This window comes from Nomascus leucogenys, chromosome X (assembly GCF_006542625.1).
Source record: "Nomascus leucogenys isolate Asia chromosome X, Asia_NLE_v1, whole genome shotgun sequence".
Taxonomy (NCBI): Eukaryota; Metazoa; Chordata; class Mammalia; order Primates; family Hylobatidae; genus Nomascus; species Nomascus leucogenys.
The window spans coordinates 16,220,495-16,238,290 of NC_044406.1; the positions used below are offsets into that span (position 1 = coordinate 16,220,495).

The 17,796-nt window shown below is 47.2% G+C and overlaps 1 protein-coding gene across 2 annotated transcripts in view; it reads right to left on the bottom strand.

Moving 5' to 3' along the window:
- Positions 1-10,090: 10,090 nt before the first annotated feature.
- Positions 10,091-17,796, bottom strand: part of RAI2 (retinoic acid induced 2) — a 61,384-nt gene continuing 53,678 nt past the window's right edge. For both annotated transcript variants that reach the window (XM_003261106.2, XM_030807439.1), the window contains exon 2: positions 10,091-12,076. In XM_003261106.2, the coding sequence (XP_003261154.1) occupies positions 10,460-12,052 (1,593 nt within the window). In that variant the 5' untranslated portion in view covers positions 12,053-12,076 and the 3' untranslated portion in view covers positions 10,091-10,459. The remainder of the gene's footprint in view (positions 12,077-17,796) is intronic.

The following is a 17,796-nucleotide window of genomic DNA, read 5'->3' on the forward strand; positions in this document are numbered from 1 at the left end:
GGAGCAAAGCTGGGAATTCAATCCAGACTTTGTGGCTCTAACACTGGCACTCTTACTCAGGGTCTCCAGCCATCCCCCTGCTTAGGTGTAGTGATGGGCACTTTTTCTACTTCTGATGCAGAAACCTCTTGTGCTTGGTTATTTCTCATATTTCAAGAAAGAAGAATGCATGGATCTCTAAGAGAATTTAAAGGTTGTGTTCAGCCAGTTGAAAGATGTATAATAGTCTCATTTCATTATGACCCGGTGGGATACATAAGATAATGAACTGGGGCGTAGAAAGAAAATATTGAACCTATTTATGTTTGTTTCATTTTTTCCAACATCTCTATTTTTGCACTTATTTTATAATGTACATATTTGTTTGGTAGTCCATGCATGTCATTTATAAAGAAATCCACAAACTCTGGGGAGGTGAATGCTCAAATATTTTCTTTGTATACCAGTGATGAGATGTAGACTATTGCTTGCTTTATGTTTTATGTATATTTTTATAAGAGTGTAGAAACCACTTTTGAAGAATCCTTCTTGTTTTGAAAACATAGTAAGCCATACGGTTTAAAGGAATCAAGTAGTTCATCTTCTTTTGCAAAGTCCATTATAGATTCCAGATATTTGTTTCGTATGTTTGGGTTTCCATATATTGTACTGGTTTGGCTAAGAAGGGCACACTTGCACTTTCCACATAGGTTCAGTGCAGTCCACACACGTTTATTGAGGGTCCCCTACATGTCAAGCACTGTGTTAGGTGTATGAGATACAATGACAATGACCTTGGCCCTAGAGGAGTGTGTGACATAGTGGGATAGACAGAGTCATACTTTCAATTGAATGAGATGGATGGGATGATATACAGATTGATATACAGATGTGTGCACATGTTGCTATGGGAGGGCAAGAGGGGCTCTTAGCTTATGCCAGAGCAGTCGTGGAAAGCTTTCTGGAGGAGGTGTTGTTTTGAGCTGAATCCTGAAGGATTAGTCAGAGTAAGAAGATGGCGAAGGTCAAGTGCAGTGGTTGGTGCCTATAATTCCAGCTCTTTGGGAGGGTGAGGTGGGAAGATCACTTGGGGCCAGAAGTTCGAGACAACAAAGAGAGACCCCGTCTCCAAACAAAAAACAAAAACAGATAAAACCAAGAAGGTGAAGAGGGAGTGTCAATAGGAGGGCACTCAGGGGTGGAACCTCACAGGCAGGGCTGGGAACTGCTAACCTTCCTGTATCCCTGGAGCTTACACACAGGGTGAAGCAGGGAGTTCTAGCCACAGTGCTGGGCTGGCCGTGACCTCAGGAGGCCTGCTGACATGTGAGGCCACAGGGTGCGGGGAGGTATCCAACACCACAGGCTTTTATGCAGCAGAACGATGGTGAGCCTTGCCTATTACCAAAACGATCCTGGTGGCAGTATAGAGGAGAGAATCAGGCAAGCTAAAGATGGGTGCATGGTGCCCATCCAGTTCTGACACCACTGTAAGAGTCTAGGCAGAGGATGATGTGGGCAGGCTCAAGAACAGTAGTATGGAGGAAAGGAATGATGGATTTAAGGAAGACTGGGGAGTCAAAGTCAGGAAGACAAGTATCTGGGAGGTGAAAGTGAGGGAGAAGTCATGAAGAACAGCTCCACGTTTCTTGCTTGGAGAACCAGGAAGCAGGCAGCAGCAGATGCAGAGGGTGTACACTGGATCTGAGGAGGGGCTGAGGATGGGCGATGCTGTCTAGTTCTAGGATGATGAGTATGAGACACCAGCCTAGTAATATGGCAGGTTGGTGAGGGGGAGAGAAAGAGAAAACGGCAGAGAGAAAGAGAGAGGAAGGGAGGGAGAGAACGAAAGAAGGAGAGAAAGAGAGGGGGGGAAAGAGAAGTCAGGGCTGAAGATAGAGATAAGTAAACAAAATAAAAATGTTGGAGACAACTATGAGAATGTCATCCTAGGAAAGCACAGGGAATGAGAACTGTAGGCCTGAAAGAGAGGGAAGAGGTGGAGCATCAGCATCGTTATCTGCAGAGGTCAAAATGAAGAGACAATCAGAGAGACCAGAGCATGGGGAGAGAGGTGTGCCAAGAAAGCTAAGGAGGAGGAGGGGGATGAAAGTGCCTCATACCTCCATGCCTTCACACCTGTACCTCCCAGAGGTCAGGGAGATGAGGCCTGGGAAACAACCAGGGCTCCCTGGGGAGTTCTTGCCATTTATAAAATTAAGCTGAAGCAGCACTTTGGGGAGTTTGGTTAAAAAAGAAAAAAGAAAAAGGGAAGAAAGAGGGAAGAAAGGAGGGTAGGAGGGAGGGAGGAAGGAAGGAAAACTTCAGTAAAACATAAATTAAAATTTTAATTATTTGAAAATCTGTGATTGCTCAAATGGGCTCTGCTGGATTTTAACCTTGATGGTCACAACAAAGGAAGGGTCTAAAGAGTAAATAAATAGGACACGGGACCTTACTCCAAATGTCTAAATCATGGTGTTCCATTCATCTGGTGCTTGTACAAGGCACCTTTGACTAGGATCCAAAATAGGGCCAAACCAGAAAGGCCTGACAGTGGCCAAGCTTGGGATGGAGCCAATATGGCAAAGAAATGATATGTATGAAAGCAGAGAAGGTGCTCCAGGTTTCAATTCAATAAGCAACTATTGAGGCTTTGCCAGATACTATGGGCTGTGGACCAAAAGCTGTGCCTGCTCTCAGGGAGCTTCCCACCCAAGGGACAGAGACTGGCTCAATAAAACGGGAGAGGCTTTCCTAGCCTGTTCCTCCCCTGTAGGGAGTCTCAGGGAAGCATGGGGAGGAGAGGAACTGGGGATGGTCTCCCTAGCGGAGACACTGGGGTTGGGCCTTGCAGAGTGGGGAGGGAAGAGGCACTTGCCAGGGAACAGGGGACAATTTCATGGGTCAGTTTCTGGATGAGAGCCAGTTGGCCAGTGATGGTGATCAAATCACGCCTTGTTGTCGTGGAAACTGAGAAGGGACAGGATTGGAAGAGATTTTAAAAACAAACCAATAAAAAGGCAAAGAAGGAAGGCACTCATGTGGAGTTGGCACTGGGGACAGGAGAGTCAATACCAGCTAGAGACAAACAGCCCCTTCCCTGGACAGCCTGGAGGGCATCGTGTCATCTCAGCCCTGGCCAGTCACCCCTGCTCATAACAATGACCGAGTCAAGGAAAGGTTTCCTTTGCCAAGATGCTTAATGCATTTTGAAAAGTTTCCCATTGAAAACATTTCCAATAAAAGGATTCAGAGCTTGAAGAATTGGCCTTCCATTATCTGGCTCTCACACTGCCTGTTGAGTGGTATTCCCCAGACACACAAAGAAAACAGGCTATTCTCCTCCACGCTCAAGTACCTTAGGAGCACCCATTCACTCACAATAGTTGAGATCCTCTTTACCAATAATGTTATCAGTGTGTTAACACGATTTCCCCAAGGACTTCTACCAGGCAAGACCTTGTTAGCTGCTTTCCATCTGTGCCTGAAATCACAAAGCCTCATTAAAACACCATCAGTTGTTAACAAAAAATGATTAACTCTGTATGCTGGTCCTGCCACCCTGAAGACTGAATTCCTGAGCGCACTTGTCATTCCGGTGGTCTCCATTGCTATGGTGGCCACCTTGGGGACTGACACCTGCTGACATCCTGTAATCAGAGACCAAGTCTTTGTTTTGTGGGGACAGTGCTTGAATGCTTGACTGTTACTCTGGGCCTCGCTGTCCCTTCAGTGGAAGGGAAGGATGGTCAGGAGTCTGGTCTCCTCATTCTGAGCCTACAGGTCATTAGATCATATATGCCCTAAGTGTCCTCTTTGCTCCTGGATAAGATGCAAAGCAAAATAGTGGAAGGCACATTGCCCTGCTGTCCAGAGCCCTGACAGGGAGGTGCTGGGGGAGAGAGGGGGAGATGGCAGAAAGCTGCAATGCTTCAAGGCCCTACAGGGTGAGGCACCAGACAGGTGGGACTCCAGACCAGAGTGGCTGTTGTTTTGTGATTTTTCTTTTTACACCCTAGTCTGCTTCAAGAGAGTTTGTTTAAGTTAAGAAGCCTATGGCCTAACAGAGTTTGAACGCTGACAGAGAAATAGCGAGGACCAAACTGAGGGCCTGGGAAGGTCTGTTCAGGGGAAGCCACTTAGGGGAGGGGATTCCAGATTCCAAGAAATGAGCCATGGAGGATGACATTCCAAGCAAAGTTGTGACAGCCAAGAAAACCTGGGAAATGAGGAGGTATTAATGGGCATATAATCAATCAAAGATGGGGGGGCAATGGAAAATGGGGACATAGTAACAGAGATATAACTATCAAAGATGGGCAGTAACTATTCAGTTCCAGGAGGATTTGCTGGAACCCGTAATCAGTTCCCAATTTCTATCTGGGATTCTTTTATTATTTCTTAAAAGGTAACTTTGTTGAGATATAATTCACATATCATAACAATTCACCCATTTTAAAGCGTACAGTTCAAAGTTTTAAAAGTATATTCACAGAGTTGTACAACCATTGCCACAAGCGATTTTAGAAACTTTTCATCACCTACCTGGAGTTCTTGATTCTACAAAGTAGATGAAGAAATTGGGGAAAGAGCAACCAAGATGACAAAAGGTTGTAAGATAGGAAGTGGGAGAAAGTGAGAAGAGACAGGATCCTTGAGTCTTGAGGATAGGAGGCTGCAAAAAGATCTAGTGCTTAAATTGGGAACTACTAAAAGAAGGAGGTTTGACTTTTGTTTCCATTAAAGACAAACAAAACACTGGGCTCACTTACAGCAAAAAGGATTTAGGTAAAACATGAGAGGAAAAAAAAACTTCCTGGCAATGTTTGTAAATTCCTGGTGGAGGGGGTTATGCTGTCCTTGGAAATAAGACCAATTTATGGAGTGAGATTTGAATAATGAGTAAGTCCTTCCAGTTTTGTGTTTGTAAAATAATGAGGAACCTGTCAGGACTGGCAGAGTGCCTACCTTTTCTGTGAGATGGGGGTAGTCTTGCTGACCCCTGTTTACTGGAGAGAAGCTTCTAAAGTGCCCATAGCATGTCAAATGAATGACAGCCCTATGGATGGGTGAACAATGGTACCAAGTAAGTTTCCTGATCAGATCAGCCTCATGGTAGTAAATCAGAAAATGTGAGTGAGGCATCAGAAACCACAGCTACAGCTACAGATTCCTCTTCCTCATTGTTTCTTGATTGCATTCATTCATCAAGGACTTTTTGAGCCCCTGCTGTGGGCCAGGTGTCAGGCCCTAGAGATAAAGCAGTGGTTCTGGATCAAAGATGATGCTACCACTCAGGGAACACTTGGCAATGTCTGCAGACATTTTTGTTATCTTGCAGGAAGAGGTCAAGGATGTTGCTGAATATCCTACAATGCATAGGACAGTCCTCGCCCCCCACAAAGAGAATCAATCATCTAGCCTCAAATATCAATAGTGCCAAGATTGACAAACCTTGAGATAAAGAAATCAGATTCAGTTCCTGCTGTCAAAGAATTCAGCCCCTGTTCATTGCAGTGTTTCTAAATGTGATTTGAAATGAGTCCTAATAACAATTTCTGCACTGAAAAAAAATCTTCAAGTTCCTTACTTGAAGAGACCATAAACTGGGAAAAACCACCTTCCCAATACCATTCTGGACTGATCACATGGAGCTGTGATGTAATAAGTGTTTATTACATCCTTACTAATTGCCTGGCTTACCAAACTTTAGATTTACAACATTATTAAGCAGGGGGAGGACTGTTTCCTGGTGGCCTTTATCATCTTTTTTTAGCAGAGTGAACCTACAGGTGTTTTTTCTTTTTTTTTGGAAGGGTCATCTTGCTCTGTTGCCCAGGCTGGAGTGCAGTGGTGCCATCTCACTCCAGCCTGGACTTCCCAGCTCAAGTGATCCTCCTACCTCAGCCTCCCGAGTAGCTGGGACTATAGGTGCCACCATGCCTGGCTAATTTTGTGTGTGTGTGTATATATATTTCTTTGTAGGGACGAGGTTTTGCAATGTTGCCCAGGCTGGTCTGGAACTCTTGGGCTCAAGTGATCCTCTCACCTTGGCCTCCCAAAGTGCTGGGATTACAGGTGTGAGCCGCTGTGCCCAGCAGGTGCCTACAGTTTTATCTGAGTGTATACAGAGAATACATTTGGATGGAAAATAACCTACAAGTGGAATTAATTATAGTAAACCTCAACAGTTCATCACCTTTAACTCGGACTTGTTTCTAACCTCAGCAGGGCATAACTAAAATCTCACTTTACTTAGAAATCCCTTGGTCTAATAACAGTTGCAGGTGGATTATTTGCAATATTTTGGAACTACTTCTTTCAAGCACTTATATATACTACTTATAATAGTGTCAACCAATATGGGTTAATTAAATTAAATGATCAGTTTGTTAAAATAGCACCTTAAGGACCTCAACTATACCCTATTTTGTCTTGCTGATGTGGGAGGTGAGTTATTTGACCTGGTGGTAGTGAGTTGTGGAAAACTGCTTTTTTTTATTTAATGAGGAGTAAAGTCTGCTAAAATGACCTCTTACACTTTTTTTCCCTGCTGTTAAAGTTTTCGGCTTAGCAGCTTTCGAGTGTGGCTTTTAGAGGCTTGGCTTCCCCACCCTTCAGCTTGAAATCACCTCCTCACCATTGTGCCAAGTGCTCTGGGCATTCCAGCTAACTGGAATGGTCTTGAAAATAATTGAAGAAAAATCCGTAATTCAGACTCTCTGCTAATTCATCCTGGCTTTTGCCCCTAAAGAGTCCAAATTCCTGTGGGTTCATTGGGCTTCAGACCCAATATTTAAGACTACAACAAAGTACATATTTTTGAGTTGTTGATGCTTAAAACCTGAAAGCAGAAAGCTCTTCTGAGCCTCAATTTCCTCACTTGTAAAATGAATCTAAATCCTTTCCTGTCCTGTTGTATTAATTATGCTCCTTATGAAGATAATGAGTATATTGACATATTCTCTCAGTAATTGGCTTCTCCCTCTCTCCCTGTCTCTCTCCTTCCTTCCTTCTCTCCCTCCTTCCTTCCTTCTCTCTTTTGGTTTGGAGTTTTTACTGTTGTAGGCCTATTTTTTCATGCTAAAAGTGTGAGACTTTTGCCTTTCAATCTAAACAAATCTTTGACCTCACTTCAGAATATTCTACTCACTGTCAAGGACTTCCGTGGTTAAGACAGTACCTGTTCCTTCTTTAAATCTTTCTTTTTTTCCCCTCTTTAGAGCTACTCGTTTTTCCTCTGCCAGGATAATCACTACCCACAAACACAGATCTTCACAACTTGCTCCAATTTCTTATAATTTCTGAACTGAAGCCAGCTGAAGCCATCTTGACAAGTCTGAGCAAATTTGAACATTCCTGGTGACTAATCCTATTTCCTGAAAGGCTGATCTTTATGCTGGTTGGCCCAAAGCATTTTTGAAAGAGATGACAAATCAAGTCTTGAGGAAAAGCCTGCTGGAAATCCTGTATGGCCGAGACCTGAGAGTAGGTGAACTGGACATAGTTGTGAGGAGTGGGAGATAAGAGTGATCACAGCTGGCCGAATCAAGCAGAAAAACCACAGGGCCTGAGAGTGTGCTGGTGGCCCTCTTTGTGAGCCCTGTGGGGATCACATATCTTTGTCCAGGAACCATGATTCTGGGCTAATGGCTCTTACTCAAAGGTTTGTGTGAAAGGCTGCATACTCCCGACTGGAGAAGGGGCATGGAGTTGAACCACCAGGGAACCCTAGGCTCACTGGGGCCACAACAATGGGTGCTTTCCCTTCTCTTAATTCCTGGCCGGCTTATAGCCAAGCTGACTGGATCCCAGTTTCCATCAAACGCCTGGATGAGGGGCAGGCAGAGGGTGTTGCTGCCCAAGTGGCACAACCCTGATCCCAACACAACACTCGGTGTGCAGCCTTCACAGGGCTCAATGGGCAAGCCTCCCAATACCACAGCCAGTCCCCATTACAATAGCCTCATCCCCGAAGGCTCCCAGTGTTGAATGGGAAGGATCATAAATGGGTTTGGCTGGGGCGGGTAGGGAGGCCTGCCCCAGGAATTTATCCCAGGGATGGGAGTTTTTCCACACTGGCTCAAAACCCAGGGTTGGCCGTGTAGCCAGCCTTTCTCATCCAGCCAGTGCTGCCGTCTCAAGTTGGGTGGGCAGCCTTCCTGCACCAGCTGATGGGGCCCGTGTCTTTACAATACATTGGGAAGAGCTGCTGAGTCTCTGGCTTTGAGGGGATAAAATTTGCCATTTGTAGAAGCTGAAAGGATGGCGTCTGGCTGATGCTATAGCCTGGGACTAGTCAGCCTGACAAGAAACAGCTACTTGGTCACATTTTGAAAAAGAAATTTTAACAACACAGGGAAAGAACAGGAAAAGGGCTTCCCAGATACAACAAAGAGAAACACGTGGCTTGAGGTTTATAAGGTAATTACAGGCTACCATTGCCTTCCTTTTCTCTTGTATGTCACTAGGCTTTAAGCACTTGCTTCTAAAGGGCAAATGGTGAATTTTGTCCCCTGAAAGCCAGAGACTTGGCAGCTGTTCCCAGCGTATTGCAAAGACACGGGCCCCATCAGCTGGTATAGGAAGGCCACCCAGCACTGCAGTGGCAGGAGGAAATAACCGTAAGCATGGGGAGAAATTACAGCTGACGAATGGGAAACTCTGGTGCCCATGCACCTTTGTGTTCCATTTGAAACCAGAAGACATGTGCTATGCTCAGGAAACATGGCCAGAAACCCACACTAGGAATAAAAATGGAAAAAAAGACTGTGCCATGTAGATGCTGAAAGGATGGCGTGTGGCTGATGCTATAGCCTGGGACTAGTCAGCCTGACAAGAAACAGCTACTTGGTCACATTTTGGAAAAAAAATTAACAACACAGGAAAAGAGCAGGAGAAAGAAAATTCACTCTGGGTGTATGATACAGGGCCAGCTAAAGCTGTAACCCTGTACACGGAGGGCCTGGTAATAAAAGAACAGTCTCACAACTGCTTTTCCTCCTGTTCATGCTCCCTGTAACAGCTGGATACGTACTAATTGCAAGAAGTGAAAAAAAAAAAAAGAGCTCTAAGTTTAAAAGCAGGCGTGCAATCATCAGGCTCTTGCCAGCACAATTTCAGACACAAGTGTGCTGTGCCACCTAGCAGGTCTATTTTAAATGCAGATTCACAGTTCCTCCAGTTCCTCATTTGTGTGGGTGGCCTTTGCTGTCAGGGTAGAGCTGCAGTCTCCTTCCACGCGCATCGTTTCTGTCCATCAAGAAATGGCTTAACCAGGGATTCTCAGCCTCAGCACAACTGACATCTTAAGTCAGATCATTCTTTGTTGGGGTCTAGGGGCTGTCCTGTGTGTTACAGAATGTCTAGCAACATCCCTGACCCCTACCCACTAGATGCCAGTAGTAATCTCTCCCCGAGCTGCGACAACCAAAAGTGTCTCCAGGCTTTGCCAGATATCCCCCGGGGGTTACAATCACCCCATTTGATAATCACCAGGCTAAACTAGAAAAGAATGACTTTGTCTTCTCTCCTTGGCTCCACCCTCAAAGATCTCTATCCAAGGCTGGGAAAAAGTATGAGCCATCTCTTGATCCACTAGCCTGTGCCACTACTTCTGACTTGCAAGATTTTCAATCACTGAGAACAATGCTCTTACTACCCTTGAAAAGAAGGGCATTTCCAACTAAACTTTTGGTTGGTGGGAAGGAAGCAGGTTACTTTTTTGTTGTGAGACATTTGTCTTGTCTTACACTATGGAAGGTCCAGGCACAGAATTCTACACACCCAAGAACTATATGAACTGGAAGGAGCCTCGGGCACTTGAAACTCACCTCCCTGTCCCTTTTCTTTGCCACTTATTTATTTATTTATTTTACAAATGAAATAAAAAAAAACCCCCAAGGCCAAAGTGGGAAATGCCTTGCTCAAGGTCATCCATATTCCTAACCCTTCTTTTACTGGGGCATAGGGCAATATTTTCCAACATGCCTGAAAAACTTAGGTCTCTAATCACAGATAACTTACGGCTTTTTACAAGCAAGAGTTTTGGCCAAATTATGCCAGTTAAGGAATGTAAATTTTATAAATGATGGAATACTGCAACCAATTAGTGCAAACAAACATTTATTGTGAAATATTCATCCTACCCTTTATTAGGTATTACATCATCAAAGCACTTTGTGGCAATGAAAATAGCTTTTTTTACCCCTCTAATTCACCCAATATTCCATTAAAGCTGCAAAAAATGTGCAATCTGCTTGAAAAATAGGTTGCTCTTATTTACTCATTTGTGAAAAGTCAAAAATTAAAAAAGAAAATGATACTAGCATACAGGGCCTCTAGAGCCAATTCACCTTTCCATTTCCCAACTACTCCCCAAAATAATTAACAAAGATAATTTGTTTTAAATGCCTTTTTATAAAACCAATGCACCTTTCCCCATATTATAATCATACAAATTTTAAAAAGCCATTATTTACTTTCTTGGAAAAAAGGTGGCCAGCCGTTGTTTTTTGATTGGGAGCATGTGTATTTCCTGGGAGTTCACTTTCTTTAACTTTATGCTCCGGTTTTTGATGGGTTTCCTAAGGGGCTCTGCATTTCCCATGGACTCTTCCCCTTGGCTGTTGATGTCATAGCCCTGAAGCACGGAGTCTTCTCTTTTGAAGGAGAAGTTTTTGGTGGACACCCCCGAGAGGCCTTTGATCTTGCCACAGAATATGGTAGGCACAGCATCTTCCACAGAGACAATGACCTTGGCCGCCTGGGACTCGCCTACCATCTCAATGTTATTTTCAGCCTTGACCTCGCTGCTGGGGTGGTTGGGCTGGCTGAGCATCTCGGTAGCGGCATCACTGCTGCTGATGTGACTATCCATCATGGCTGGGGCCTCACGGGACGTGGCAGGGGCAAAAGAAATTTCCATGCCACTGGGAAGTTTCTCCATCACTGTGTGACCTGAGCTGTCCACTGATGCACCACTGTCATACAGTGTCTCAGGGGGAGGCTCGGATTTCCGGTGGGCTGCCACTGACAGGTCTAGGGCTGCATCTTCCTGGAAGATTGGGGGACTGACTTCGCCAGCCTTGAGCCAGGGCACTGACTTCATGGAGAGATCCAGGGCCTCGTTCTCACTTCCCATCTTAATGACCGTGTGGCGGCTGAGCTGGAAGTACTCCTTAGGCTGGAGGATGTCAAAGGGCTTCAGTTCATCTTTTTCCAGGGGGGTCTGGGTGCCTTTAAAGGGGTGCAGGCCAAAGGAAGATGGTGGCTTGGGGAAACCGGAGCTGAACTTGGATTCAGAACTCTGAGGCACCGGGATGGGGATGGGAATAGGGACTGGCACAGGCAAGGGGACGATTACAGGATACGGCACCAAGAGGGTGGCTGGTGGGACCAGGGGAGACAAGGGGGAGCTAAAAGGCTGGGGGGGCACAGGGGCATAGCCAGGAGGAGGCTGACAGGGTGGGGGCCCGAGAGTGCCCTGGGAGGGAAACAAATTCTGGAGCACAGCTTCAAATGGCAAAGTGGGCTCCTGCGGCTGGCTGGGGATCCTCAGGTCCAGGAGCTGGGGCTGGGCCTCGGGGTCCTCCGCTCCCTGGAAGAGGTTGTTGTGGATGGTATTGGAGGAGCATGGGGCCTCCTGCGGCAGGACCAGAGGGGAGTTGAGGTGCTGAAAGACGTGCTGCTCCAGCACCACGGGCAGTTGCACGGGGCCCTGGGTGGTCATGACGTAGGTGGCATTGCCATTGGGATTGAGCTCTGGTGCGGAGCTTCCCTCCACCTGCATGTGAATGGGCATCACCACTGGGCTCTCCCCGAGGCACAGGGGCTGCAACACAGTGGCCGCCACCTTCAGAGCCATGCCACTCTGAGACTCGGCAGGGGGGTTCAGAATGGATGGGGCTGGCACGGTCACCAGGGCCTTCTTTACCAGGTCAGTGGAGTTGATGTTCCAGGCCTCGGTGGTGATCAGCTGAGCCATGCCATTCTCCAGTCTGTTATTAGCCAAGGCAGGAGGGGAGTCAGTCATGTCCATGGAGAGGTTCTGGGACTGCAGGTCGTCCATGACTCAGCTCTGATGCCACTTGGCCTGCAACACAGAACATACAATATGAATCTTCCTCAAAAGACTATTTATAATTGCCCTAAGAGCTCTCTCACATCTTTAGAAAGTTTCCACATTTTAGTTAACCTGGGAGCATAACCCATATCTCTATGTATATGTTCAAGTTATAGATATCTCCTAATATATACAAACACAACCACATGATCATGTGTGCGTGGAGAACCCCAATTTAACAGATGATTAAGCTATAAATACAGATGATGTAATCAGTAAATAGCCAAGTGAAGTTAAACTGGGCATTTTTTAAGCCTAATTCTCAGCTTAATATGTTTAGCCTTCAACAAAAACGAAGTTTCAGTCCAAGTTGCTATGTCAGACAGTTAAGATATGCAGAAATTTGACTTGTTCAAATTCAAATAAGCAGTGAAGACTTACTTTCCTTTAAGGAAAAAAATAATGCCTTGTCACATATGAATATGCTATGACTATGGAAAATGGCATTTAAAATACTCTGTAGCAATCATTCTTCCAAAAGAGGTTTGATAAGGAAGAGCAGTCCATTTACACAAGGGTCATTACAGTTGTCTCTCTGTCTCCCTCTGACCAATGACATTCCCATTTCTTCCAGTAACAGCAAAATCCATTCCCCAGGGCAAGGTGAAGATGGGATGATGACTTGCATGAATGGTCATTGGGTCCACTGGCACTTCCCCAATCAGCTCATCTATCTGATCTGTGGCCTCTCCTAATATCTAGCTGCCAAGGGGAAGAGGGCATTGGTGAGCCGAGGGCTGGGGAGATGGAACACTTGTTGGAAACGAAAATCCTCAAAGGTCAGGCACACTTTCTCGACGTCCTTGGCACCTCCCATAGACCTCTGGCCACCTCCTGAGAGGCCAAAGGCACCTAGCGCATGTGCTTCCTGGTGGAAGCAGGGCTGCAGATGCGGTAGGGCTCTCCATGGAAACCTGTCCATATTTGGCCTCGTTACCATGGAGAAGGCAGGCACCATGTCTAACTCAGGGATCTGAGCAGCCTTGGAGTCTGGTTGGGCTCAATAATAATTCAATAATCCCCAGTTTCACTGGGCAGGCCTTGGGCAACTGAGATTTTTTACCTCATCTATCCCAACTGCCTAGACTTTAGTCCTGTGGTCAGCTCATCCTCCTCTCCTCACCCTGAAATTACCAACACAACCTCCAAAACAAGAAAGAGGCGGCCCAGCACACCATGGGGCTAGAAATAAACAAACAAGGCCGGGTGCAGTGGCTCATGCCTGTAATCCCAGCACTTTGGGAGGCTGAGGTGGGCAGATCATTTGAGGTCAGGAGTTCGAGACCAGCCTGGCCAACATGATGACACCCCATCTCTACTAAAAATACAAAAATTAGCTGGGCATGATGTCCCGCACCTGTAGTCCCAGCTACTCTACTCGGGAGGCTGAGGCAGGAGAATGGCTTGAACTCAGGAGGTGGAGGTTGCAGTGAGCCGAGATCGCATCACTGCACTCCAGCCTGGGTGTCAGAGTGAGACTCCTTTAAAAAAAAAAAAAAAGAAAAGAAATAAACAAATGATGTCTCACTACAGTAAGGCAGCTTTAACAAATGAACAACTCTGTGGTATTTCCAGGCAATCAGAATGTGTCATATGCACAGAACAAGGAGTTTCTCTGAGGCAGGAGGAGAGGCTGGGAGGGAAAGGATGCTGTGCAAACAACTTTGTGGAGAATGACTGGTAGGCCACACCTTTGGCAGGATCCAGAGCGTGTCTCCCTCTGGAAGCCATGAAGTGACCCAGCATGCTGGCCAGTAACCCCCTTGGGACAGAGTTGGGAGGCACCTGGCCCAGGGAGGCTGAGGGGGCTTGCCCTAGCTGAAGGGTCTGGTTCTTTATGAGTGAATCCTGATTCAGCCCAGAAGACGCCACGCCTCTAATATGCCTTTTTTTTTTTCTTTTTTTCTTTTTTTTTTGTGAGAGGGAGTCTTGCTCTGCAGACCAGGCTGAAGCGCAGTGGTGCGATCTTGGCTCACTGCAACCTCTGCCTCCTGGATTCAAGTGATTCTTCTGCCTCAGCCTCCCGAGTAGCTGGGACTACAGGTGCACACCACCATGCCTAGCTAATTTTTGTATTTTTAGTAGAGATGGGGTTTCACCATGTTGTCCAGGGTCATCTCGAACTCCTGGCCTCAAGTGATCCTCCCGCTTCGGCCTCCCAAGTGCTGGGATTACAAGTGTGAGCCACTGCACCTGGCCTCTAATACACCATTCATTCATGCATGCATGTATGAATTCATTCATTCACTCATCCTGAGTGAAACAGACGAGGTTCTTGTTTTCATGGACATTATAGTCTAGTGGAGGCAACACGTCTTTGATCAGAGATTTGCTAGCATGCAAAGGCATCAACGTTATGCCAGGAGAGGCATCCACATCAGCAGGACAAATATTTGTTGGCTACTTGCACAAAGCCCCATGAAGGCCCTGAGAACCTAAGGCCAGATCCTTGTTCCTCACAGTGGCCAGAACCCTTGGGGAAGGGTAAGAAAAGGCTGAAGGGAAGCTGCAGTAGGATTGGTGAGGACAAGGGCAGCTATAGAAGTCAAGACATGTTCTGTGCCACATTTGGTCTTCCTGTGGGGTTAGGATTATCCAGCTGTGAGACAGCTTTCTCATAACAGCTGCATCTGTCCACCCTTGCAGAAATGGCAGCTTCTCTCCCTCCCTGTCTGCTCCTCTCAATCCCCTCCCAAAGGAAAGAAGACAAACTTCTGGATGCCTCCTCCACCTGCTCCTTGCACACACCTTCAGCTTAGGTACCAGCTCTCATCATTTCCTGTGAAACCTCAATCCCTTCCCTGCCTGGCTTTGGTCTAGGCCTGCTAACATTCCCAGAACAGTCCTGCTCAGAAAGTGAAAAGAGGACTTTGCCAGGGCAGGCGGCCTCCCTCAGGCCCCTGTTCCTCCCATGGATGGCAAGAGCTACAACTCATTGAGCATCTGCCATTTGCCAGGCCTTCTGTTGAGAACAACCCAGCCAGAGGGGTCTTACAATTATGCCCATCTTGTTGGTGGAAAAACTGATTCCACAGGGAGATTAAATAACTAGCCTAAAGGTACATAAAGGCTGGGCTTCCCAGGCTTCCCTTCGACTGTGAGAGCTGTGAAGGCCACGCCCCTCCATGCATTTTGTTTCCTGGCAAAAGCAGTCCCCACAGCCTCTCCTTCAACACCGAGTGCATGTGCCTGCAGAGGCATGCAGGAAACTGTATGTGAGCATCACATTTCTTCAAAGTGGAGGCCAGGTCCTTCCCAGTAAAGTCATTGAACTGTTGTTCTTTTTTCCCCCACAAGGGGACTCGTCTGTCCCTCTGGTCACTGGAGTTCCTCCTGTCCTTGGGGACTGCAGCCCGAAGTGGCTATTGTTCTGTTACTGGAGGGCTTGACGGGCCTCCATCCTCTCAGCCTACTTCTGGTTACTCACCTGTCCCCAGCCTGCCTTCCAGAGACAGATGTCACATGGGTTGGAGGGCATCTCAGCACCAACAAGCTACAGAGAGGCCCTTGCATCCCCTGCTGTGACTCAAGTCTCTGGGAAAAAGGCTGAGGCCCAGTGGGCTGAAGGACAGAGGACAGGCCAAGGTGTGGGTGGAGGGGAGCAGTATGCAGGATCTCAGGGCAGAGGGGAAAAACCTCTGCCTGGCCCAAACCTCACTTCCACCTCCTTCAACAGGACAGCTCCAGATCTGCCTGACTACTCAGCCAAAGCAGGTCTGAGAGTAGCCCTGGGCTTTTCCCTAGAGAGCTGCTGGCCCTGAGACAGGCTTGCCTGCCTCCACCTAGTCCCCACAAGTATGGCGCTTGCCCTAGGACACCCAGGCAAAGGAACATGAACTTGGCCTTCATCATGCACCCTCCCACCTCCCAGAAAGCCTCGTTCCGTCTTTCTCGCTACATCTCCTCCTCTTGCTGTTTAACCTGCCAGCAAGCACCCCACTCTGACTTTGAGTCAGCAGCTGAGGTGGTCTGGGTGCATCCAGTGGGAGCATAGTGGGTGTTGCTGCTGCAGGGGCTAATACTGGAAGCCTCAGAGATGCCGTAAGAATACAAAACTAGCTCATGAATCGTGGGTTCAAAGGGTGAGTCTGTGTCCCTGAGGACAAGCCAAGTAGCCAGATAACGACTGGAGAGAAGGTGGAGGCCCATCTCCCCACTCAGCCAAGCTGCTGATTAGCTCAGGCCTGGGGTGGGTGGGGGACCTCTTCAAATCAAGGAGCATCACAGGACCCGGCTGATGCTCAAGCCCAGGGGGCATGAATTTCTTCAGAGGTGACAGGGAACATTTCATTTGCGTTTCGCAAAACATTTTCAAATGGGTTTAAATCAGGGCACCCATCCATTCTGCCTGCCCCCATTATCCCTGGGGGTGTGGGAGTGGAGGTCAGTAAACAGTGACAGTGTGGCTGGGTAGGAAGCAGGCAACCTGGATCTGCAAGTTGCTGGAGACCGTGGAGACCTCGTTGTCTTGGTTTGCAGCCAGTTGCTAGGGCCTCATCCCCATGTAGCCCATATGTCCCCTGTATGGAGACAGTGGGGAAAAGACTCAGGGCCCAGGACAGATGAGGAGGTACGGAGGGACTGGGAGAGTAGCTCTGCCTGCAGACTTTTGGGGTGTATTAATCTGTTCTCACACTCCTATAAAGACATACCTGAGACTAGGTAATTTATTATTAAGAAAAGAGGTTTAATTGGCTCACGGTTCTGTGGGCCATACAGGCTTCTGCTTCTGGGGATCAGGAAACTTACAATCATGGCAGAAGTGAAGGGGAAGGAAGCACATCTTCACGTGGCCGACAAGAGGTGGGGGGAGGTGCCACACACTTTTAAACAAGCAGATTTTGTTGAGAACTCTATCATAAGAACAGCAAGGGGGAAGTCCTACGGTCCAATCACCTCCCACTAGGCCCCTACCTCCAACACTGGAGATTACAATTTGCCATGAGATTTGGGGGGGGATACAAAGCCAAACCATATAATGGGGTCACAGAACTGTTATCTGAACCCCTCATCTAATTATTGCAAAGATCTAATTATACCAGAGGCTGGTCTCCCTAGGGTCTGACCATTAGCCTGGAGCTCTCTCCCACCTCAGCCTTCACCCAGCCAACTCCTGCTCATCTGTCCGACTTAAGGGGTTCAGCCGTAAAGTTGCTTCTTCTGAGATCACCCCCCACCCTCATTGGGCTCCCAAAGGACCCCAACTTGATTTTGTCTAGTCCTGACTCTGCCCAGCCCCTACTGGGATTTCTTATTTACTTCTTTCTCCAAGAGCAGGGGATAGTCTCCCACCTCATATCTGGCACTAGTAGGTGCTTAGGAAGTATCTTCTGGATGAATTGGTGCACGAATGAACACCTAAGCCTTCCTGAGCCTGGTGTTCTCATCCTCACCCTCTTGTCGCAGGCACACCATTTATACACTCATGGAGTGTCAAGGTGGGCAGGGACGTTAAAGCTGACATCTCTTCAAGCCTCTTGCTGACCCTTTTTATTGATGAGTAAGTTGCAACTCACAAAGGCTGACTAAAACTTACATAAGGCCACTTCTTACAGAGGTCACCAGGCTCTTGTTTCGGGAAGAGCAGAGGGTCAGACCCGCAGGTGCCATGGTGGAAGAACATGGCAGCCACTCACCTTCACGAGCCATGGGAGACTCCGATGGGTCAGTGTTAAATGCCCGCAACCAAC